This window comes from Bufo gargarizans, chromosome 8 (genome assembly GCF_014858855.1).
Source record: "Bufo gargarizans isolate SCDJY-AF-19 chromosome 8, ASM1485885v1, whole genome shotgun sequence".
Lineage (NCBI taxonomy): Eukaryota > Metazoa > Chordata > Amphibia > Anura > Bufonidae > Bufo > Bufo gargarizans.
The window spans coordinates 34,850,138-34,876,107 of record NC_058087.1 but is presented as its reverse complement, the minus strand read 5'-3'; the positions used below and the strand labels follow the sequence as shown (position 1 = coordinate 34,876,107).

The window sequence follows — 25,970 nt, the reverse complement described above, 5'->3', positions numbered from 1 at the left end:
TTTTTAAAGGTCACTGCGGCAATTTCATGAACACTTGGTACCAGGTTCGTCATTACTACATTTCAATGGAAATTAATGCCGGATCCTGCAAGTGTTCCGGAATTTTGGCCAAATACCGTAAAAGGGAAGACATCCTGATGCATACTGAACGGATTGCTTTCTATTCAGAACGCATTAGGAAAAAAACTGATGCGTTTTTTTCCGGTATTGAGCCCCTATGATGGGACTCAATACCGGAAAACTAACGCTAGTGTGAAAGTAGCCTTAGAAGACAAAAAAATTGGAGCTACGCAGTCATAGGATGAAATGACATAAGCAAAGAGGTGATTTAATAACACTGAATAATGACAATTTATGTCTAAGATCCAACTAGAAAAAAAAAAATGCTGAAAAATGTTCAAAACCTTTTTCAAAAACTTTAATATAAGAGGACATAAAACAACTACAGCTGTGATTAAAGCCGAGCTGGCATGTGGATGGCAATGATTTAATAAGATTGAAACCATATAAAGTTGACTTTTAGACCAAAAGCAGCTTAAGGTAACAAAAAAAATCAAAAAATAAAATACCCCAGGGACACTCGGGCTGTACAAACTAGTAGGAAAAAAGCTAAACCTTTGATAGCCGGCAATGTCTTGTCGCTTTCTAGTCTTTAAACAAAAGCAGAGACACAAAGGAATTTTGGAGAAAGAGCATCAACGAGACCACCAAAAAGATCACTTAAACAATAATGTCAATAGCCAAGAGGAGCGAGAAGATCAACTGTGGGGCCACCAAAGGGATGTGCGAGGTAACACTTCAAATGACTGAGCGTAGCAAGACTCCTGTATTCCCGGTATCAAAGACACACCTAACAGCATAAAAGGTGAAGAAAACAATCAAGCGCCCCGGCAGAAGAGTGGCCTTATGTTTGGAAAGTAACAGACCACACAAACGATCCGTTTTTAATAAAAATACTGGATTTCAACAAGAGTGATTCATGAAATATTACAGAAAATGATATCGTTAGAGGTTTTGTAGAATGAAAAGAAAAAATACAATTAGAAAATAGTGCATTTCAAGCAATATCTTGGCATGTATGGAAAAAAATAGGAAAATGATAAAATAAAGTCCTATACAGTGCATTTTTTTGGCTGAAAAATTGCAAAAACACTGTCAAAAACTGCATGTGTGAAAGCAGTCTCTAAAACGCAAATGCTCCTAACCCATAAAAAACTGTAAATCTTGCCTATTCATAAGAGCGCTGATCACATTTAAAATAGTTTTCCGAGATAATTTTACTGAGCCCCACGGATCAGCTGTTTGAGAAGGCACCAGCGCTCACAGTAGCGCCATGGCATTCGCTCTGCTCACCGTACATTGTGTAGCGGCTGTGCTCGGTACCACAGGTCAGCCCCTTTACTTCAATGGGAGCTGAGCGGCGCCTAGGCCATAAGACCAATGAACGTGACAACACATGGCCTAGGGCAGGCATGCTCAACCTGCGGCCCTCCAGCTGTTGTAAAACTACAACTCCCAGGATGCCTGAACAGCGTGTAGGCTGTTCGGGCATGCTGGGAGTTGTAGTTTTGCAACAGCTGGAGGGCCACAGGTTGAGCATGCCTGGCCTAGGGAAAGCTGTGATGCTACTGCCAGCACTAGTGCCTTCTCAAACAGCTGATCGATGGGGTGCCCGATGTCAGACCCCCAACCATCAGAGGATAGGTCATGACTAAAAAGATCTCAGAAAACCCCTTTAATGTAAGTAAAGAAGGCATACATTGTAGAATGCAGCACAAGTAGGAACTGCTGCATCTGCATTCATACCTCTCTCATTTGGTCCTTGAATGTAGATGTTGGGAAAGATTAGGGTCCATTCACACGTCCGTTGTTTCTTTCCTGATCTGTACCGTTTTTTGCGGAACAGATCTGGACCAGTTGCGTACCCATTCATTTTCAATGGGTCCTGAAAAAAATCGGACAGCACAATGTGTGCTGTCCGTTTCCGTTGTTCCGTTCCGCATGTCCGAAAAAATATAAAACTTGTCCTATTATTATCCGCAAAATCGGATCCTGGTACAAAGTCAATGGATCCGCAAAAAAACTGATGACATACAGATGACATTTTCAGGAACAACGGATCCGCAAAAAACAGACCGCAATTCGGGATATAGAAAAATACTGACGTGTTAATGGACCCTTAAGATGAGGACGTTAGGATGAGTTCACATATGTCCGCCGATCCTGTGTAGTTTCACCAAAATGCTGACTGCAGAGTCTCCCAACCCGGTACAATGCCCCATTTGTGGGGGTGGTTTCCGGATCGCTAGACAAATGTGAACACACCCTTGGATTTCAACGTGCCTAGCGCGTTTTGTTCCCCAAGTTGTTAATCTCCTGATTGAAATAAACATGCATGCTTAGAGACACGTAGCGCATTTGTTGATTAGCAGGTTTGGGAAGTTGCTGACCAAGTAAGTGTTCGAACGAAGCTCTCTTATGTGTATGGTCAGCGTAAAGGTGGCCACCACATTAACTTTAGGCAAGTCATCTGTTTTCAGCTTTACCGGTCGACCATCTAATGTGCGGGGGAAGTACTAACTTTCCCCTAATGGCAGATGTCGGGCGAAAGAAGAATTGGTCTGATGAATCTCAACATGCACACTCCGTTTGTTCTCAGGAGAGGTAGACCACCCATCAGAGTCTGGCAGCAGCTTACTACCCTCCACCTGTTCGGACCACACTCCGCTCACATGTGCATGGAGAGCTGGGGGTGCTTTCGGTCAAATGACAACTCTGTATGGCCAACTCTGATGATTTTAAAGGGACGCGCATCCTGCAGGTATATACAGGACCTCCATTTGCTGTGCGGTTAAAATATAGTGATAATCTGCTTCCGCCAGTGAGCTGTCACTTCAGGACGAAATCCAGAAAATTTGTCTGCCCCTGTGACCACAGCTTTATCTCATAGCTCCAGTTCCCTTGAAACATTAACATACATAATTGTGGAGGATATTGGCAGCTCTTTTTATCGGCCACAGGTTTACACTTCAGCGGTCCATTATTCCCATCTGCGAGTGAGCGCCGTCACACCATTGAGACAATTCTGGTGACAAGCAGAACGGCCTGTGAGCTTTTAAACATTTGGACACTAAATCATTTACAGGCTCCCATTCGGAAAACGTTTAGGCTCTACTGGTGTCCTAATAAATGTCAACTATCCCACCAAGAAGAAATTATGCAAATGACTGCGCTATGGAGCAATGGTTGGAGCTGAGTCCATGCATCAGGATTCCCACTTTCAAAGCATAAAATTAGGGGAAAATAAAAAGTATAAGCAGGTGTAGCCGGGCTGTGCGGTGTGAAGGCACCGGAATACAGAGATCTGTAGTAATAACGGCACTTGGGGCTATTAAAATGCTAATTTTCACTAAATTTACCGGATCATCCCAAATGTCCTTCTTTCAATCAATCAACCCAAAAGGTGACAATCCAAGCCAGTCCTCTTCTCAGGAGGCCAACACTCAGGCCTCGGCTTCTTCACCCGGAGATTTTAGGGTACGACCACATTGCGCGGGTTTGTCACAGTTGTGCGGTGTTTGAGTACGAGTGCTCTTATTCAACTAATGAAGAGAATACTGTTCCGTAGATGGTTAATAGCCACATGGTACTGAAGGTGCTGGTGACCATTAACAATACAGACTCATTGAACAGTAAGGTCTTAGGCCCCTTGCAGACGAGCGTGCCGGATTCATTCCGGATGCGTTGCGGGCGGGTTCAGGGAAACCCGCGCGAGTTTGCACGCAATTTGTCTGTGATTGCGTTGCATTGTTCAGTTTTTTCTGCATGAGTGCAAAGTGTTTTAATGCGTTTAACAAGCGCGTGATGAAAAACTGAATGTTGGTACCCAGACCCAAACCCGGACTTCTTCACTAAAGTTCAGGTTTGGTGCTCTGTAGATTTTATTATTTTCCATTATAACACGGTTTTAATGGAAAATAATAGCATTCTTAATACAGAATGCGAAGTAAAACGTCCATTGAGGGTTAAAAAAAATAATTAAAAAAATTACTTCCATCATCACTCATCTTAACAGTTTGATGATCAAGATTTCGTGTCTAGCAAAAAAGAACAACATTTTGACTTTCATGACATAGAATAGCACTCTTAATAACTGAAAATGGGGAACAAGGCTAACATTAAAGGTGATCTACAATTTTACACCTCATCCACTTGATCGCACAGCTGTTATCGTCTTCTTTTTTCTTCTTGCAGGACCTGCAAAACGACCTGTGCTGACATCATCGCGCTCAACACGCCGTGAGCGCGGTGATGTCAGCACAGGTCCTGATGAATGAATATAGAAGAACCTTCCATCTTAATTCAGCAGGACCTGCACGGACGTCACCGCGCTCACCACTGGCTTATCTCTTGAGAACAAAAGTATCGGGAATGCCAAAATTCACTATGCCTAACCCTTCTTTCCCCCGAAAATCTGACTCGAGGGGAAGCCTTCTCCCACATTCAGTGGTTGGTGACGGTATCTAGTGTGTATGGTCACCTTCAGGAAAAGCTGAGCGTCATGTCAAACTAACTATGTGTAAACTGGCCAAGGCAAAACCATATACTTTCAGATTTATTTCTTGCCGCCATTTTGTCTCTATTTTTCCTGCAGAAAAAGCTAGAAGCTGCCAAAAGCATTAAAGGGAGCCCCATATCAAAAATCATCTGCAATGTAAAAATACCACCATGTAGGGTAGGTTCCCCCAAACTTAACCATACCTTTCATGTGAGAATCTGGTCCTCTAGTCCTGAGAGATGCCTCCATGGAGATCGAGTCCACCAGAACAAGAGTAGCTGTTTATTGGCGTCTTTGCTCCGGCTCATAGTGGGGGGTCTAGAGCAGGAGACCCCTTCTCTATGACATCCATATTAAGCATATGGACAGGGGTTGACTTTGAGAGACGACCACTTTATTTGCTTTTTAACCCATTGCTTTTACAAATACAGTAATGGACCTTACAAAAAGCTCACGGACAATCTGTTTTTCATACATGGATTTAAAAAGGAAAAAAAATAAAAAACAACCCTCCAACAGCTTAGAGGCACGCAATTCTTAATATAAAGGCTTTGATAAAGTAAGGCACTATATTATAGTGAAGGGACTCGCACTGCATGGCAGCCCCTAGGGAGAAAATGGGATATAAAGAAAGCAACAATCATTTCATAACTGCCACTACTGTAAATCTCTTTCCAACAAACTAAATAAAGATAGCATTGAAATCACAGGAAAGAGAGGGAGCTTTCACAGGCTGAGCGCCTTACATCAGGATAAAGCGTCGCTAGAAAATTGGATCTTCTTTAGAGTAAATACCAAGAGCCAAGTGTTGTGGCTATTTCGAATACATGCGCAGGAGAAGCTGTGGCCATCATCACTCACCTTAACAGTTTGATGATCAAGATTTTGTGTCTAGCAAAAACTAACAACATTTCATGACATAGAATAGCACTCTTAATAACTGAAAATGGGGAACAAGGCTAACATTAAAGGTGATCTACAATTTTACAAGTACTACAATAAAAAAAGGCAACATTGTAAATTGTCTTCATTAAAAATATATCCTAGAATGTTCTTTATACAGCTCCTGTGTTTCCATGGTTTCAGACTACAAAGCGTAAATGTGTAGTCAGATCCTAACCCTTTCCTAATTTTTGCAGATTTAACAGTTAGGGCTCATATGCAATACGACAGTATTGCTTTTTCAGTGTTTTGCGGTCGGTTTTTTACGGATCCGCTGTTCAGTTTTTTGTTTCCGTTTCCTTTCCGTTTTTCTGTTCCGTTTTCTTTCCGTTTTTCCGTATGCCATATACAGTATACAGTAATTACATAGAAAAAATTCGGCTGGGCATAACATTTTCAATAGATGGTTCAGCAAAAACGGAACGGATACATTTCCGTATGTGTTCCGTATGTTTTTTTTGCGGACCCATTGACTTGAATAGAGCCAAGTAATGTGATTTGCGGACAAGAATAGGACATGTTCTATCTTTCAACGGAACGGAAATACGGAAACGGAATGCACACGGAGACACTTCAGTATTTTTTGCTTAACCATTGAAATGAATGGTTCAGTATATGTTCCGCATACTGAACGCAAAAAACGTCCAGTATACTGAACGCAAAATACTCCGTGGTGCTTCCGTAGGGTTCCGTGGGTTAAAAAGCAAATAAAGTGGTCGTCTCTCAAAGTCAACCCCTGTCCATATGCTTAATATGGATGTCATAGAGAAGGGGTCTCCTGCTCTAGACCCCCCACTATGAGCCGGAGCAAAGACGCCAATAAACAGCTACTCTTGTTCTGGTGGACTCGATCTCCATGGAGGCATCTCTCAGGAATAGAGGACCAGATTTCTAAAGCGAACCTACCCCGGAAGCGTCTTACTTTGCGACTTCTGTAAAGGAGCCTGAACGAGCCAATGATGATCGCCGCCCAGCAGGAAATTTATAGTATTTATTGAATGGGAGGTCTCCCTGGCTTGTCTCCTGTCACCAAGCAGCACATAAACTTGGCCTCTGACAGCTAAAATCAGAATGTCTCCATATATTTAGCCACTGATTGCTAAGTACCTTGTTCTATCTAGAAGTGACAGATTCATGGATGTCTAAAGACATTTTGCATAATCTGATCTTTAAAAGGTGAACATTAAGTCGCGTTACTCTGCGAGCCATGCCATGACGGCCAATCCATCCAGCTATTAATAGTGCGTATCATGTAACATGAACAGACGTGCATCCGGAGAGCCCCATGTCCGCTGTAGCTGGGAGTCCCGGGACCAGTAGCTGGAATGGGATCTTCATTACCCAAAAGCTATGCAATCATTAGGGACAGCTCTATGGTGCAAATGACTTGTCCAGGACCATGTGAATAGGTCCTTAAGTGTCACTTGTTACCCAAACGCAGAAAATACATAGGCGAATAAATGTGGCTTACGTGGAAGATGCCACGCAGAGGGAGTGTGTGCCACTGGCATTAGAGATGTCTATGGTCGTCCTTATGGATGCCAAGACTGATGCTATTAAAGGGGCCATCCGATTTACACAATCCTTTATGTTCAGCAGGGTGTGCCCTGTTATTTGCTTTTTAGCAAATAAATGTTAACCTGGGTGTGAGTCATCAATATATTAAACCCAGACAACCCCTATAAGAAATAATTACAACAAATTACAGAATTTTGGATCCATTTAAAGGAGTATTCCCATAGTTAGGATAGGTCCGGGTCCCACCTCTCAGACCTGCTCCCATCTCCAGAATGGGGCCCCCAAAGTGAAGGAAGAGCAGCTGCACATGCACGGCCATCCTCTGTTTACCGCTAAGGAAGCTCCGAGTGCTGGCTCGGCTATTTCCTGCAGCTGTGGCAGCGCTTCTGTGGCGTGCCCTCCATTCACCGCGATGGGTCTTCTGAAAATAGAACTCGAGGGCTCCGTTCTGGAAAAAGGAGCAGGTCCCAGATGTGAGACCCGCACCTGTCTAATATTGATGCCATCATACCACATGGGAAGACCTCTTTAAAGGGAATCGGTCACCCAATTCTGGACTATTGTTCACAGTAATACATGAGTAGTATTGCAGATACGGAGTCCACATCACTATTTAGTATTTTCCTACTGCCCCCGGTTCCCCCACTGTCAGCATTTGATGCTGTGCTGTTCTAACATAATGGAGAGGACTCCTGTGTACAGACCTGACAATGTATTTCATCTCAGCTCTGAGCGCTGACAGTGGGGGGCAGTAGGAATATAAAGTGCTTTGGACTCCATATCTGCAGTACTACTGCATTATGCATTACTTTAGATCAGGGATAGGCCACCTCCGGCACTCCAGTTGTTGTGAAACTACAACTCCCAGCATGCATTATTGCTCTGCTCTTCTCAGAAGTCACATAACAATAAATGGAGGATGCTGGATATTGTAGTTTCACAACAGCTGGAGTGCCCAAGGTTGCTGACCCCTGCTTTAGATAATGGTCCAAAATCGGGGTGACAGATTCCTTAACTTAAAGGGGCACTTTCATCAAAAGTTTTTTAGTTTTTTTTTTTAACTCAACATTCATTTAAAAAAAACTATTTTTTAAAGAACTTTTTTCTTTTTCATTCCATTTGTACTGCATCACTGAATATTAAAGGGGTTGTCCCATGAAAAATATTCAACAGAAACCAAGTGTTAGCTTATTGCTACTGTGAGGGATAGATGTAAGTAAAATAGTAGTTAAGCAGAATTAGGATGACATTATGACAACAATACTGCTCTCTTGACAGATCAAGGAAGAGCACTGAATTTGCCAGTGTAATGTGTGATACTCTAAGTGAGTCTGTATCTGGTCGGAGGGAATGGTCTGAAAAAAGTCAAACGAGGCTGTTTGCCGTGCTAAAATTACAAGCAAAAGAGCAACTTAAATACATGGAGTGACTTAAAAAAAAACATTATATCCAGAAAATCTTCCATCTGTTTTTTTTTTTTGTTTTTTTTTTGGGGGGGGGGGGGAATAATATTTATAGGCTGTTAATATGTAATAAAACAAAAATGATGGTAGTGTCCCTTTAAGGTTGAGGTCACTCTATCCTTCTAGGATAATGGCGTTCTCCGCACTACATGTGTGAGATCAGCTGGTACTTACGCATAAGATGAAATATTCCATCACAGGCACTGATGTTTGACAGAAACGCGTTCCCCAAGCCTTGGCCCGCACTGGCCCCTTTGACAAGGCCGGCGATGTCCACCACATTCAGGAAGGCTGGCACTTTGCTTTAGAGTAAATTAAATCATTAGAGAAATGAGTCATAAGGGAATATCAGATCTCTGCAAGAAATATAAATCAGCGCAACATAGAAAACACTAAATGTCAAGTAAGCTCTTGTCAGAAGCATTTTAGAAGACCAGGTTGAGGTTTCCTGACCTCATTCCGCCAGGCAAGGCGGCTATAACCATCTGCAGACTGGATTGACAGGCTAAGGGTCCATTCACACGTCCATAAGTGTTTTGCGGATCCGCAAAACATGGACACTGGCAATGTGCAATTTGTAGACTGCACATCGCCGACACTATAATAGAAAATGCCTAATCTTGTCCGCAATTGCGGACAAGAATAGGACATGGTCTATTTTTTTGCGGAAACTGAAGCATGGATCCACAAATGCGGATGGACAGGCACCAGTGCTCGCAGTAGAGCCTCAGCCTTCTCTCAGCTTTGTCTCCCTAGGCCATGTGATGTCACGTTCATCGGTCACATCGCCTAACCGCAGCTCAGCCCCATTGAAGTGAATAAGGCCGAGCTACATTAACAAGCACAGCCGCTATATAATGTACTGCGCTGAGCTTGGGGAGCTGAGAGAAGGCCACGTGGTACTGCGAGCGCCAGTGTCTACTCAGACAGTTGATCTGCTGTAGTCCCGGGTGTCGGACCCCAGTTAAAAAAAATCTCGGAAAATCCCTTTAAAGGGATTGTCTCATCATGGACAATGGTGGCATATCGCTAGGATAGGCCCCCATTGTCTTATATTGAGAACGGAGCCACGCAGGGTGGTGGCTGGAGGACTTCGGTCCAGCCACCACCAAGCCGGCTCCCCATAGAAGTGAATAGCAGCGTACCGTGCATGTGCGGCCCCCGCTCCCATTCATTTCTATGGGGCAGACGGAAAGAGCTATTTTCGCTGGCCCCATAGGAAATAATTGGAAGGCGGCTGCGCATGCGCAGCGCGCCCTCCTTCACTTTCAGGGCTCCGTTCACTATACCCCCGTTCTCTATATATAAGCTGCGGCTCCCAGCGGTGGGACCCGCACCTATAAGACAATGGGGGGGAGGGGGGCGGGGTTAGTGGACTGTGGATATACTGTAAATGTCTATAGTAGATAGGACTACTGAAAGTTAAATCACAAGCTACTGGTCTGATCTGGCACAGAGTTTCCATGAGATATACCCAAGCGATGGTATGGTTGGACCCCCTGTGCACCAGAGGAGTACACAGAAATACAAGGGCAGCTCTGTTACAGCTAGCGTTATGATTTCATCCTCAGCATCTAGAGGACTGAAGGGTTCACCATCATCATAGAGGGAGGATACTTTGCTGTACGATGCAGTAACTCTTACCTTACAGGCTTGTGATATTGACACAGAAAATCGAATCTCTCATCTGGGACGGGCACCCTGCTCTCATTTGGATCAATGGTGCAAAATGGAAAGTTTTCCGCGGACGCCTGGCTCTTTGTCAACACATTAAAGAAAGTTGATTTCCTGTTAAAGTAAAGAGAAGGTGTAAGGAATGCGTTTTATGGGCTGTCTGGAAAATGCTGTACAATGTGGGCGCATATTAAAATGGATTAACAACTAATAGCAATGACTGTGCAGTTTGTTTTACCCCGTTAAAAAATATTTTTTAAAATAAAAACCTTTCTGACACCGCAAAATGACAGAAGCAAAAGTGGGTCACAATACATATTGGTTCAGTTTATATTTCCACTAATGCAGAAAGCAGTAAGCACTAGTTACATGATCATTTTAAACCCTGCAGTTCACTCTGGCCTTCGAGGGGTTATCCAGGACTCCTAAATTGATGACCTACTCTCAGGATAGGACATCAATATCTGACTCTCGGCACCCCAGCCGATCAGCTTTTTTAGGAGGCCACGGTGCTCGGGTGAGTGCTGCAGCCTCTTCACAGCATACCAAGCACAGTGCCATACATTGTATAGTGGCAGTGATTGGTATTGCAGTTCATGCCATGGGGTTCTGCAGTTTGTTTAAACTGATGATCTATCCTCTGGATAGATCATCAGCATCTGATCGGAGGGGGGTCCAACACCCGGGACCCCCGCTGATCAGCTGTTTGAGAAGGCAGCGGCGCTCCTGGAGTGCCACGGCTCTCTCACTGTTTACTGCAGGCCCAGTGACTTCACGACTAGTATCGACTAGCCTGGGCGCGGCTAAGCTCCATTCAAGTGAACAGCGCTTAGCCGCGCCCAGGCCAGTTGATACTAGTCGTGACGTCACTGGGCCTGCGGTAAACAGTGAGAAGGCTGTGGCACTCCAGGAGCGCCGCTGTCTTCTCAAACAGCTGATAGGTGGGGGGTCCCGGGGATCATACCCCCGCCTATCAGATGTTGATGATCTATCCAGAGGATAGATCATCAGTTTAAACTGCAGAACCCCTTTAACTAGGACTGAGCTGCACCTGGGCCATTTGACCAACGAACACAATGTCACGGAAGCGCTGCGGCCTCTTCAAACAGCGGTGGAGGTGCCGGGAGTTGGATCCCCACCGATCAGATATTGATGACCTATCGGAGGAGATCAAAATATGAATCCCAAAAAATCCCCTTCAGCGTGTGCTGAATTTTTACCTCTATGCATATTGAGAGCCACAATGTTTTTAGTCTATTACTTACTGTGTGAGGTTTTGATACGTTTTTAATGGTATAATCAAGTGAAAAAGACACAATTCTCCCATCACTGATTATTAAGGGGTTTGTCCAAGTTTTTTTTTATTTTAGCAAAGTCTCAGGAACCTCATAAAAAAATTAAAAAAATTAAAAGATTTGTGTGAAGCAGAAATTAATCAGGGGCGGATAGATGTGGGCACGTTCTTTGCACAGTGTGATGACAAAGACAGCTTACAAGTCATGAGTATTAGAGATGAAAGTCATCCAACTCTCTGAAAGAGAAGTGCAGCTTTTTTGGACTATCAACTCCTTGAAGTCATATGTCTCGCATGCGAGGGTCCCGAGGGGACTTAGAATGTATAAAGATATTTCCCAGTTCCAGGATGACCTTGTATCTTCAGAACAGTGGAGATCTATTCACCTGGAATACTCCTTTAAACTTATGCAACTTATTTTGTTGTGAAATGAGAAAGAATATAATGATGTGGTGGCCGAACTCAATAGGGCCAAAAATGAATTGAGAGCAAGACGGACTGAGAATCAACTGGAGAAACGTCTAATACCAGTACAATCTGAAATCAAAGAAAGGAAAAAAGATAAATATGATTATGATAATGGCAGAATCTTTGACTGGATGACTAAGAGATGGTCTCAACATAGGAAACGAGAAAAATAGCGACGTCCCCAAGACTATTGGACCACAGATTCAGGCTCAAGCACTTTGGAGGAAGCGATTGGAAGGATTCAAATCTCGAATCAGATGCAACTAGTGGAGAATTTGCAAAAAAGTTGTAGAGTCCAGCTTCCCATAAAAAGATTCTTTTATTCATTCGATGTAAAATCCAGACATCCAATACAGTATAAAATGTCTACGAATTTCGGACCCCAATATATAGGTCCTTCGTGATGTCATGATGAAGGACCTATATATTGGGGTCCGAAATGCGTAGACATTTTATACTGTATTGGATGTCTGGATTTTATGTCCAATGAATAAAATAATCTTTTTATGGGAAGCTGGACTCTACAACTTTTTTTTGCAATTTCTACATGACCGTGTCCGGGCCATTTGTCCGTGCCTCCCAAAGAGATACACAGGTGAGCGCTGCAATACTTACGTCTATCAGTGGAGAAGGTATCACCAAAGACCACAACCCCTTTAGGAGGAGGACTAGAAGGGGGAGAACAAGAAGGAGGGTCTTGCAAAAGTGGTTTCAAAAGGAAACAAGTGGCGTGGAGACACTAGTATTGGATGTGGGGGAGGTCCAGGATTTGCCGTCGGGCTACAATGTAGTGAATCTGACAGATGCTGAACTGGATAATGATTGTCTATCTTTATTTTCCAGGGGAGTTACGGTAATTTTAGTATGGTTAATAAGTTTGATGAAGTTAGTTTTGAAGTGGATTTATTTAAAGCGGTGAGAAAATTGGATCTACATAGATTATTTCGAAATATGAACGAAACATCTAGAGAGGTCAAAGAATTAGAACAACCTATCACAATAGGCCCCCTGGGTTTCCACTTCGGAGAATACACCGATAGGTTAGACAGACAGATGATAGATACACTATTGGAGCTACAGGGATGCGATGGGCAACATGAAGCGTCAAATCAATATGAATATTTCAGAAAAGTCCACTTTCTCTCCACCCTTGCCGGCCGGTGGCAGTATAGACCCGTTTCAAAGGCAGGTACCTAAAGAAATTAAGGCCTTGATTTATCCCACTGGCGAATACAATCTAAAGGAAGGTGAAAATAAAGCTCTGGGCCGGCTCGCAAAGCATGAGGATAGAATTGTCAAACCGGTTACATAAAAGAAGCGGAACGATAATTGAGTGATAGGAACACATATGCACTTCTCCAATCCAACCCCACATTAAAATATCAACAACAGCTGAGAGGATTATTATGGAAATATGTTGATATGGGAGTGTTGTCTAAACGCACGGCAGAGAGACTGTACCCCCAAGTTCCCTACCAAGCCAGTATGGTACTGTGTATCTAAAATCCACAAATTACTGGTGGACCCACCTGGACGGCCTATTGTATCAGGGATCGGTTACCGAGCCCCTTTCCCAATACCTGGATTGGATGTTACATCCATTGCTAAAAGGGATTCCCTCCTATCTGGATGATTTTTTTGGAAGCTCTCAAAGATATTGAATGCCAAGATGATTATTTGTTGGCATCGATAGATGTGGAGAGCCTATACACTAGAATCCCCCAGGAAATGGGGTATAGACAATCCGAGACATGTTGGAGAAAACAGGCAGGAGTGCTTTATACGTGGACTTTGTCACCCAAGCGTTATCATATGTATTAACACTAGTGTTGAGCGAACTCGTGTTTTAAGTTCGGCGTCTAAAGTTCGGGTTATCGAAGTGTCCTGTTATGGATTCCGCTACCACGGACCATAATGGGATACTTCGAAAACCTGAACCTGAACTTTAGACGCCGAACTTAAAACATAAGTTCCCTCAGGTATGGCGATGGGGACACCAGTCTCCTGCACCTTTGCCAATTTATTTCTTGCATACTTTGAGTAGAAATAAATATTCACGAAGAGGAATCCTTTTGCGCAGCATATCAGATTATTTTTTATATATATCGATGACGTGTTCATAATTTGGACGGGTGACATGGTGTTATTCAATGCATTTGTGGAATATCTTAAGAATGCAAATGATATGAACATGCGATTTACCAGCAGAATAGAAAAAGAAGAACTTGAGTTTCTGGATGTTAAGGTAATGATCAGGGATGGGAGTCTACATACCACCACTGTATACAGAAAACCTACTACCATGAATGCATTGTTACATTATAAACATTTGCACCCGCCCCATGTTAAGACGGCAGTCCCTTACGTCCAAACTAACGCGCTTGACGAGAAAAGTGAGGAACCAAATAGAGTTTGAGGAGCAAGGTAAGGAGCTGAAGAGATGTTTCCTCCAGAGAGGATATCCTGAATAGATCATAGATAGAGCTTATGTGAGGGCATGTAAACGGAAGCAAAACAAGGCACTAACACTGAAGAAAAGGGAAAAACAAAGGAACTGTGAAAACGCTTGGACAGTGTTCACATTTGACTATTCTCCCATGGCCCCAGTAATTAGGAGTGTGATCCTAAACAACTGGCATATGCTGGAACGGGATGGACACACACCAGTCCCATTATTAATTTCAGAAGGAGTAGAACCGTAGGGGATGTCATCACCAGGAGCAATCTACCAAAAACTGATTTAAATTGGTTAGGGAAATGTACACCGAGAGGGAATTTCATATGTGGACACTAATGTGTAATTAAGTATCTACAAATAGGAGGAGTGGGACATACAGTGAAACACTTCATATACTGTAAGACGCAGTTTGTAGTATATGTGATTTTCTGCCCTCATGCACACGACCGTAGTTCTGGTCCGCATCCGAGCAGTTTTTGCGACTCGGGTGCGGACCCATTCACTTCAATGGGGCCGCAAAGGATGCTCCGTTCCGTGGCCCAGCAAAAATAATATAACCTGTCCTATTCTTGTCTGTTTTCCATGAGGCCTAAAGCTGCAAAAAGGAAGTTGATGGCGAGTGCCGCGTTTTTTCTTCTTTAAACTATTTGAATATACGTCTACTTGGCAGAGCACCACCGAACTGAGGCATGTTTATGGAGCAGGTGTGGATCCTGCTGGACATTAACCACATTAGGCAGTGCCAACTGCATTTTTCTTTATATGGACATTAAAAAAAAGAGAACTTTACTTTTGGAGCCCCCCTCTGTGTCCTCTTCCATCAGCATGCTGCTAGTGACGTACTGTTTTGGCGGCAGAGCTGACATTCTGTATAATGCTGCAGCTCTCAGGTCCTCCCACGTCAACAACCAGTTTGATGTGGGTTATGCAGCCACTGCAGCAGTGAGGGCTCTCATGGGAGACACGTCACCACTGCAGCTAGTCATTACCTGTACGTGACCTGCGTCAAACTGAATGCCGTCATGGGGAGTCCTGGCGATGCTAGGGAGGTTTTTGCCCGTCACCACCTGCCATTGCCCCCCCCCCCCCCCCCCCCTCCAGATGCTTTAATCTGCACACGGGGAGAAGCAGCGGCACCAATGCGGGGACCAGGAGTGACGTGGGGAGCCAGGTAAGTGGAATCAGTGTGAGGGGCTCGAGCATATGGGGGGTGGGGGGGATTTCTACTAGGCTCGGATAACTCCTTTAGCATCATCTCAGGACTGTACGCGACGGTGTAGTAAAACCATTGAAGGGGTTGTCTCATCTCAGACAATGGAGGCATATCACTAGCATTGTCTGATAGGTGTGGGTCCCAGCACTGGTACCCGCACCTATACTGGGAACAGAGCCCCGAAAGTGGTGGAGGACGCACTGCGCATGTGCATCCTCCACCCTCCACTCATATTCAATGGGGCCACTGAAAAAATTTGAGGCACTGGCTCGGCTATTTCCGTCGAGCCCATAGAAGTTAATGGGAGTGGTGGCCGGTCATGTGCAGTGTGCTCCCATTCACTTCTATGGGGAGAGCGCTTGGTGGTGGCCTGACCGGGTTCCATTCCCGATATAGGTGCGGGTAACAGGGGTGGGACCTGCATCTATAAGACAATTGCCTAAATGAGACAACCCCCTTAAAGATGGGAAGACTTAGGCTGGGTTCAGAGGCAAAGTCACAGGATGATACAAGGGATGGGATTTTCAAACCTCCTTCCACAGGTAGCAGAATATACCAGCACTCATGCCGTGTAGAAATTCTGCCAAACTCAGCTTTTGAAAAGCAAAGGGAGCAATTCCTGGCCAATCTGTAGCAGAATCTCGTATTGTGCCGCAAATCTGCTGCTAATCTATAAGCCTTATGGAGCCGCCTCCGTTTGCTGATGCCCTAACTGGTAATGACTGAGGCATTTCAAGGGTTAGACAGTCTGGATCCGTGGTATAGCTATAACCACTGCCCTCCATAGTTGACCCTGGGCACAATCCGATAACGGTAAATTTATTCTCCCCTAGGGAAGCACCATACTCATGAGGGAACATTATGGCGGCAAACAGACATCCTATGGGTGCACGCGGCACCTAACCCCACTATAGGTCTGCAATTTAGAAATTCCTACTATTTTAACACCAACTTTATTTTTTCTTTACTTGTATTCCCCAACAAATAGCACAGGTTAAGTACAAGGCACATTAAAATATCCCCAACGTGAGCTGATTACATGTCAACACTGGAAGAGCGGCCGGGGAAACTGTTAGGGTAATCAGCAAACCATTAGCCAGGAGAATGAACCGTTACCAGATTACCACCACTGCGCCGACTCACCTGACGGTAAGTACGGTTTAACAGTCAGCTAAATTAGACCTACTTACATTTAAACAGGCCTTGGACCTACTACGACATTACCTCCAATTATGTAACGACAATGGGATGGAAATTCTCTTTGGCAAAAGGCCCAGAATATTAATACAGCAGATGTATGAACAGTAATGGCACAAAGCTAGCGCGGACTGCTCCTCTTAACAACATTTCACAGCTCCGATCTGCACTACAAGCCAAGTAACTCCGTGCGGTGGAGAACCACTTCAAGGAGGTCACCATCCAGAGGAGCGTCAAAATGTGAGCTAAGAACCTCATGGGAATTTTACTAATATTTTTCAGTACTAGATAGATCACTTAAAATGTGATTATGGACAGTATTTTTCATTTTTTTTCCTTTCTATTTTTTTAGATTGTGTTATTGTGTGTGTCCCTAAAGGCGCTGTATCATCTCAGGCAATTGCTTGGATATGCAATTGTGCTGGACCCACCTCTGGGAGCCTTGAAAGTCACGAAGGGCGCACCACGCATGTGCGGCCACCGCTCCCTTTAATTTCTATGGGGCTGCTCAGCTATTTTCGGCCCTCCATGACTTTCAAGGCTCCGGTTACAAGATAGGTGCGGGTCCCAAAGGTGGGACCCGCACCTATCAGACAATATACCTCTATTCTCTAAGATGATATTACTCCTTTAAGTGGCCAGGAGGTGGCATGTGCATAGAGCGACAGCTGTAGTAGTCTCCTGGTGGGATGCTACAGGACATAAATATGAGACCGGTGGGGGTCCAACTTCCGGGATACCCACTGATCAGCCGTTTGGAGAAGCCACGGCACTCAGCATATGTCCGCCTCTTCACAGCCCACCAAGCCAGCGCCGTACACTGTATAGCGGCTTCACTTGCTATGACAGCCCAGCGTCTAGGCCATGTGACCAATGTACAGTGACATCGCTGGCCTAGGAAGAGGACTACACGCTTATGGAGCACCACAGCCTCATGCAGCTGATCCTGAGGATAGGTCATCAATATGAAATTCCCAGAAAACCCCTTTAAAGTTGTTTTCCAGTAATAATGACATTTTATCTAAAGCCCGCAGACTGCCCCCTAAAACAGAAGATTCATAGTTACCTCCACCTTCTGCTCCCTGCACTGTATACACCTCGGCATGGTCACGTGCTCCGCTGACGCCAGTGGTGACATGCTGCTCGCGGCCCATCTCCGCTGAAGCCAGTTATTGGATACAGCGGAGCATGTGACTGTGTCCATGTACCGCCAAATGTAAACAGTGCGAGGACCGAAAGATGGAGAAAGTGGAGGAAGCGCAGAGGACCGGAACGACGTGGAGCAGGTCAATACCAATCTTCTGTTTCTGCAGCTAGGCTGTAGGCATTCGACAACATTTAATCAGAGAAGAATCTGGCAGAATGTAAGGTCATCTTCACACAACTCCTGATAATAAAAGCTCCACAAAAAATATGACTTGTCTTGCTCTCCACAGCCCCTAGCTAGAGCAGTCAGCAGTTCAGCATGGTCAGCCTGCTGACTAATTCCCTTTAAATGAGATCTATTCTACTGGTTTCCCAATACATGCAGCAAACAGTGGCCCCTCCACCGAACTGCTATTGATGGCCTCTCCTAAGGGCTGTATTACACTAGCAGATTATCTGACAGATTTTCTGGCCAATCATTGGTCAGATGACCGTTTACACACAGATATTTTGTTATACACACCACAATCTGTTGGTGTAATACAGTCCTAACAGGATCAATGAACACGCTCACATTGACCCCCACTGATCATCCAGAGGAGTGCGAGGACAAATCCCCAAGACTTAAGTAGGGTTGGAAGCTATGAACAAAAAGTCTACAGGACGATGGCGCTGGTGTTCCGAGAGGACGGTATAATCTCATGGAGGTTCTACTGCAAGGACAGCGGTGACCAGCTAAGCGGCTTGGTAAAGGGGAAATAAACCTAGTCTATATCTAGTCTGCATTTGCCATGGAGCCTAATATAACCCATTACTCCCATATTACGGTGAGGAGATGCTAACTGTAGTGCTTTTTCTACAGTTATTCTGAAGGTCCAGATAAATTACCTAATAATCACTACTGTCTCAGTACAGAAACATTTCCACAGCACTGGACGATGTCTGTGACTTCTAGAGTACCATATGATGCCTGAAACTGCCACTTCTAGATTACTGTACAATGACTGAAGCTACCAGTTCCACTGTGCCCTATGAAGCTGGCACTTCAATATTACTGCACAATACATGAAGCTACTACTTTGATTGTACCTTACAACGCCTCAAGCTGTCCTGTATGGTGTCTGAAGCTGCTACTTCTAGAGTCCTGTGTCGTGCCTGAAGCTGCCACTTTTAGAGTACTATATGATGCCTAAAGCTGCCACTTCTAGAGTACTATACGATGCCTGAAGCTGCCACTTCTAGAGTCTTGCACAAGGCCTGAAGCTGCCACTTCTAGAGTACTCTACGATGCCTGAAGCTGCCACTTCTAGAGCACTATACAATGCCTGAAGCTGCCACCTCTAGAGCACTATACAATGCCTGAAGCTGCCACTTCTAGAGTACTATATGATGCCTAAAGCTGCCACTTCTAGAGTACTATATGATGCCTTAAGCTGCCACTTCTAGAGTACTATATGATGCCTAAAGCTGCCACTTCTAGAGTACTATATGATGCCTTAAGCTGCCACTTCTAGAGTACTATATGATGCCTAAAGCTGCCACTTCTAGAGTACTATATGATACCTAAAGCTGCCACTTCTAGAGTACTATATGATACCTAAAGCTGCCACTTCTAGAGTACTATACGATGCCTGAAGCTGCCACTTTTAGAGTCTTGCACAAGGCCTGAAGCTGCCACTTTTAGAGTACTATACAATGCCTGAAGCTGCCACTTCTAGAGTACTATACAATTCCTGAAGCTGCCACTTCTAGAGTTCTCTGCGATGCCTGAAGCTGCCATTTCTAGAGTTCTCTGCGATGCCTAAAGCTGCCACTTCTAGAGTACTATATGATGCCTTAAGCTGCCACTTCTAGAGTACTATATGATGCCTTAAGCTGCCACTTCTAGAGTACTATATGATGCCTAAAGCTGCCACTTCTAGAGTACTATATGATACCTAAAGCTGCCACTTCTAGAGTACTATATGATACCTAAAGCTGCCACTTCTAGAGTACTATATGATACCTAAAGCTGCCACTTCTAGAGTACTATACGATGCCTGAAGCTGCCACTTTTAGAGTCTTGTACAAGGCCTGAAGCTGCCACTTTTAGAGTACTATACAATGCCTGAAGCTGCCACTTCTAGAGTACTATACAATTCCTGAAGCTGCCACTTCTAGAGTTCTCTGCGATGCCTGAAGCTGCCATTTCTAGAGTTCTCTACGATGCCTGAAGCTGCTACTTCTAGAGTCTTGCACAAGGCCTGAAGCTGCCACTTTTAGAGTACTATACAATGCCTGAAGCTGCCACTTCTAGAGTACTATACAATTCCTGAAGCTGCCACTTCTAGAGTTCTCTGCGATGCCTGAAGCTGCCATTTCTAGAGTTCTCTGCGATGCCTGAAGCTGCCACTTCTAGAGTTCTCTGCGATGCCTGAAGCTGCCACTTCTAGAGTTCTCTACGATGCCTGAAGCTGCTACTTCTAGAGTCTTGTACAAGGCCTGAAGCTGCAACTTCTAGAGTACTATACGATGCCTGAAGACGCCTTTTACATTTGCCCTGCCACTGCTGGATCTGCATCATGACACCCTGTAGACAAACCTCCGCAATGGACCACTCCAGTGGGAGATACACTTTATGAGAATATAACTTATTAGCATATCTAAATAGACTGTCCATGTCCACGGTCTTTCCTTGGCGATACTATAAACATATTATACACCGAACAACCCGGTGTAAGAGGTTTGAGGTGAACGTTAATGAAGACCCGCGTTATGAAGATCTGCACCACATGGAGGCCACTGCTCTTTGTGTCCTAATGTCCTCAGCTGCCATTCGGCCAAGCTTTTTAAAGTGCACCTGTCATTAAGGAGGTGCACTTTAAACAAGGACAGCTGCAATGTGACCACGAAGGGTTAAACACAGCAGGTGACACTGGCGTCCCTAAGGTTAACCCTTCACGTTCCCAACTGAATAAATACGGATGGGTTCATTTACATACCCTACGTTTGGCAGCCCCACGATTCCAATCTTCAAAGAGGTCCCAAATCTTCCGATAATCGGGTGCTGTTTTGGTCCATCGTCTGCTTTCTTGGGGGGCATCTAAAGTGTTAAAAAACACACACACACCTAATTACTCTCTATGGCTATCGGTTATTACCAGTAAATGGAAGTAATAAGCGTGTACCTTTTTTGGAGCCATTATTGCATCGCTTTAAGAGAGGACAAAGAACAGTGTGAAGATCAGAGAAAGGAGCATTTCTTCCAGTTACACAAATCACACTTTAAATCCACACCATGCGCTGCACATGCAGACACCCAGCAGGCTAATAATAGAGGGGACCACAGCGAATAAGCTGAGCGCTCACTTTCCAAAAACGACACCTGACGCCATCAATATGAGCAACTGACGGCATCGACTCTGCCCGGGAACCACAGCGATAAATGAGAATGAAATGCCACACAAGCCCCAAAGCAGCTCAGCTCGATGTGCAAAAATACTTACATGTTGCATGCAGCACGTGACAGAGGTTTAAATTGCGCATCTGCAAAACACGGACACTGGCAATGTGCGTTCCGCATTTTGCAGACAGCACATCGCCGGCACTCTCGGACAAGAATAGGACATGTTCTATTTTTCTGCGGAACGGAAGTGCGGATGCGGATAGCACATTCCGGCCCCATTGAAAATGAATGGGTCCGCACCCGTTACGCAAAATTGCGGAACGGATGCAGACCCATTTTGCGGACATGTGAGCGGACCCTAATATTGATGACCTATCCTTAAAAGGGTTGTCTCACTTCAGCAAACGGCATTTATCATGTAGAGAAAGTTAATACGAGGCACTTACTAATTTATTGTGATTGCCCATGCTGCCTCCTTTGCTGGCTGGAGTCATTTTTTCATCACATTATACACTGCTCGTTTCCAGGGGTTACGACCACCATGTGATCCAGCAGTGGTGGTCGTGCTTGCACATTATAGGAAAAAGCACTGGCCTCTCTAGTGGGAGCTCACATAGGCACGCATGTGCAGCAGCTCTCATCCAGGTCACCTCGTATCTGCACTGCAGGGTGGTCGTAACCCCTGGACATGAGCAATGTATAATGTGAAACCAGCCAGCAAAGGAGACAATATGGACAATCACAATACATCAGTAAGTGCCTTGTATTAACTTCCTCTACGTGATAAATGCATTTGCTGACATGAGACAACCCCTTTAAGGCCCCCATACAGAACAGTTTATCATCAGCAGCAGGTTCAGCGAACAGTCTAAGGGTCCATTCACACATCCGTAGTGTATTGCGGATCCGCAAAACACCCGGCCGGCAGCCCCCATAGAACTGCCTATTCTTGTCCGCAATTGCGGACAAGAATTGGACGTGTTCTATTTTTTTGCAGAGCCGCGGCCCGGAAGTTCGGGGCCGCGCTCCGGAAACGTGGATGCGGAGAGCACATAGTGTGTTCTCCATATCCATTCCTGCCTCATTGAAAATGAATGGGTCCGCACCCGTTCCCGATATTGCGGAAAGGATGCGGACCCATTTGCTGACGTGTGAATGGACCCTAATGTGTATGGGGAGCTCCCAATTATCCCTCAACAGATGGTGACAAGGGAGAGAAGATTTGGGCAATTAGAATTTTTTCGCCCGATCATTTTGTTCTTCTGGGAGAAAGGCCACTGCCAGGCCAAGCATGCATGTGACAGGTATTAAATGTGGGTGACCACTTTAAAGCTAGGTTATCAATATCAGATGGCTGAGGGTCTGACTCCCAGATATTTGAAAGTACTGCCGCTCTCCCTACAATGGCCGTGGATGGTACAGCAGTGCTGCTCCCATTCACTTTAAGAGGTCTTGCAAGAATATGGGGGTTTGGCAAACATTCGCCTCGCCCTCCCAACCCCCCAACCATCACCACCATTTGGACGGACCAGTAAAGGGAAGCTTAGGCCTCGTTCACATTTCCGCTAGTGGATCTGGTAGGCTGTGCCAGCCCAGACCAGCCTGCCGGATCCTCTACTTAAAGGGCTTCTGCAGTTTGTTTAAACTGATGACCTATCCTCTGGATATATCATCAGCATTTGACCGGCGGGGGTCTGACACCTGGAACCCCCGCCAATCAGCTGTTTGAGAAGGCAGCGGCACTCTAGCAGCGCCGCGGCCTTCTCACTGTTTACCGCAGGCCTAGTGACGTCACGACTTGTATTAACTGGCCTGGGCGGGGCTAAGCTCTGTTCATTTGAATGGAGCTTAGCCCCACCCAGGCCATTTGTACTAGTAGTGACGTCACTGGGCCTGCGGTAAACAGTGAGAAGGCCGCGGCACTACTACCAGCGCCACTGACTTCCCAAACAGCTGATTGGTGGGGGTCCCAGGTGTCAGACCCCCGCCGGTCAGATATTGATGATCTATCCGGAGGATAGATCATCAGTTTAAAAAAATTGCAGAACCTCTAAGTTCCTTTACGTTTTTACAGCATCTGGAGCCCTGGGACAATTTTCTTCTTGCGCTTCAACATCCATTTAAATATTAGCACATAAATCATCAGATTATAGATATTTTAAGGTCCATATTATGAAGTTCAGGTCTAATATACAGGTAGAGACCATACAGATCGTTTAGTAAGGAGTAATTTCGTAAATTTATTAATGCACAAATTCCCCAGGTCAAAAAGAGGGACATTAAAGCATCAAATAGGGACAGGGTTAAAAAGAGGGACACTCCATGTGCTGTCCGCATCCGTTGCTCCGTTCCGTGGTCCGCAAAAAAAAATATAACCTGTCCTATTCTTGTCCGCACTTTGCGGACAAGAATAGGCAGTTTTATTAAAAGCTGTCCGTGCCGTTCCGCAAATTGCAGAATGCACACAGACGCCATCTGTGGTTTGCGGACCGCAAAACACACAATGGTCGTGTGCATGAGGCCTAAGGGGGGAGATTTCTCAAACTGGTGTAAAGTAGAACTGGCTTAGTTGCCCCTAGCAACCAATCAGATTCCACCTTTCATTTCATAGATCTCCCCTACAGGTTCCAGATAATTGCCTGACCACCAGCAGGGGTGAGAACTGTAAGTACCCGCAGCAATCACCTTCACACGGGGCAGAACATCCTGTGACAATCAGTTGGGGCTTCCAGAAATCCACGTGCTTGCTGCCCCATTCAAAAGAATGGAACTGATTTTCAGTCGTGGAATTTTGTGCCGCCTGTGAAGGCGACTAGCAATCCCTCCTCGCCCTCATATACATTTTGGACAGGACGATCTGCTGCCCCAAAAGGATAGGTTTTGATGCTGGCCGAATGACAAGTTTAATCGGTGATCACCAGCACCTTTACGAAGGGCAATTATCGGGAACGAGCGTTTCTATAAACACTTATCCCCGATAATTAACCCTATGATTGCTCCATGTAAGAAGACCTTAAAGGGGTTGTCCAGGATTTTACAAGCGATGGCCCATAAGATTATCAGGGTCATGGCCATAATTAATCTGTCGGTAGAGGGAGCGTCTAAAGCTGTGGGCACGCTCCCTCCCAAGTGTCAATTTGTGCAGATGAAGGGATTCGCTCATCACTAGCGCAGATCTTTCCATTGTACTGGTTTTGGCTCGTCACAATCACTGACCAATCACTGATCAAACACTGACAGTGTGAAGACAGACTCTTACATGTGTCCTGCAGCTTCCCCAGCCTGATGGCAATGGCTCTGGATTATGTTATCGGAGGGCACCCAATTAGTACAAACCCTCTAAGCGTTATTTACATAAAACTGGAAAATTCCTTGAAGGCCTCATAAACTTCTAAAGAATTTTGGGGAGAATTTTTAATTTTTTTTTAAATAAGGAATGCAATTGCTACAGGAAAAAACACTTTTAGGGCCGTAGTCAGACCACCGTAATGCCACCATATATTATAGCCTCTGTATAGCGATAATAGCCAGAACACCATGCGCTGGGGCGGTGCTACTATGATACGGACACCGCCGCGCAGCCGCATCACCGCCATCTGCACAGGGCCTAATGGACACAGGTTCACCGGACTCCAATGGCGGAGACGCCACAAGACCATCAAGATACATGCATCACACTAGGCAGCAGACGGTCAGTGACCGCCATCTCTCACAGGTATCAGCCAGACTGGAAGCGCATGCACAGGATAAGCTGCCAGTCACTGCTGACCATGTGACATCTCTGCTACTCGGAGGTTCTGCAGCAGCTGCGACTATGAAGTGCAATGACAAATCCGGATAAAAGCAACAGTCATTTATTTCCTATGGTGGGGGTGAGGGTGGCTGATGGGCGTGGAAACGCTCAATCTGCACAGCACACACGTGCAACGTCTGCAGCAGCCCGGCACTGACAGGCGCCATGATGAGTTAGAGACACACCGCAGCTCACCTCCACAACACGTGTCTCTCCCGGGTGGGGGGGCTGTCGCGGAGGAAACGGTGCGAGGCCTCACGGAATTCCCAGTCACGTTCGGCAGCAGCCGGCGTCTCAGAGACGGAAGGGGCGGGGCGACGAGCGTGACGACGCGCAATACCAGCGTGCTATTGGTTGGCAGGAAGGATAAGAGGTCAGGTGACCTAACATGCTGCTTCCGGGCAGCCACACAGGCGTCGCGTGCGCTGGCGGAGCCTCGCCTGTCAGGCCTCAGCGCGGGGCCCCACTGTGCAGTGTCAGCCAGTGGGAGAGGCTGACGTGTGGTGTATTGCAAGCGTAATGGCCGTTTGAGGAGACATTTAAAGGGGCTGTCCAGTTAAGACAACAACCCCTATCTACAGGTTAGGGCAGTGATGGCTAAAGCTCCGGCACTGCAGCTGTGGTGAAACTACGACTCCCAGCATGCTCCATTCATTTCTATAGAGTTCTGACAACAGCCAAGCCAGCGTACATCTTGGGAGTTGTAGTTTTACCACAGCTGGAGTGCCGGAGGTTAGCCATCACAGGGTTAGGGGATTAGGGTACTTTCGCACTTTCATTGGGAAGATCCGCCAGGCAGTTCCGTTGCCGAAACTGACTGCCGGATCTGGAAATCCGTGTGCCAACGGGTCGCATTTGTAG

The 25,970-nt window shown here is 45.4% G+C and overlaps 1 protein-coding gene across 3 annotated transcripts in view; it reads right to left on the bottom strand.

Annotated features, from left to right (window-relative positions):
- The window catches only part of OLA1 (Obg like ATPase 1), a 134,370-nt gene extending 108,930 nt beyond the window's left edge, over positions 1–25,440 (bottom strand). Inside the window, exons 1-5 of one of the 3 annotated variants that reach the window (XM_044303601.1) lie at positions 25,305–25,429; positions 21,099–21,123; positions 20,913–21,001; positions 10,126–10,269; positions 8,656–8,783 (exon numbers count right to left, since the gene is read on the bottom strand). In XM_044303601.1, the coding sequence (XP_044159536.1) occupies positions 8,656–8,783; positions 10,126–10,269; positions 20,913–21,001; positions 21,099–21,113 (376 nt within the window). In that variant the 5' untranslated portion in view covers positions 21,114–21,123; positions 25,305–25,429. Of the gene's footprint in view, positions 1–8,655; positions 8,784–10,125; positions 10,270–20,912; positions 21,014–21,098; positions 21,124–25,304 lie in introns of all 3 variants that reach the window. The other 2 variants (XM_044303600.1, XM_044303602.1) reach the window with 2 other exon arrangements.
- Between the last annotated feature and the right edge of the window lie 530 nt (positions 25,441–25,970).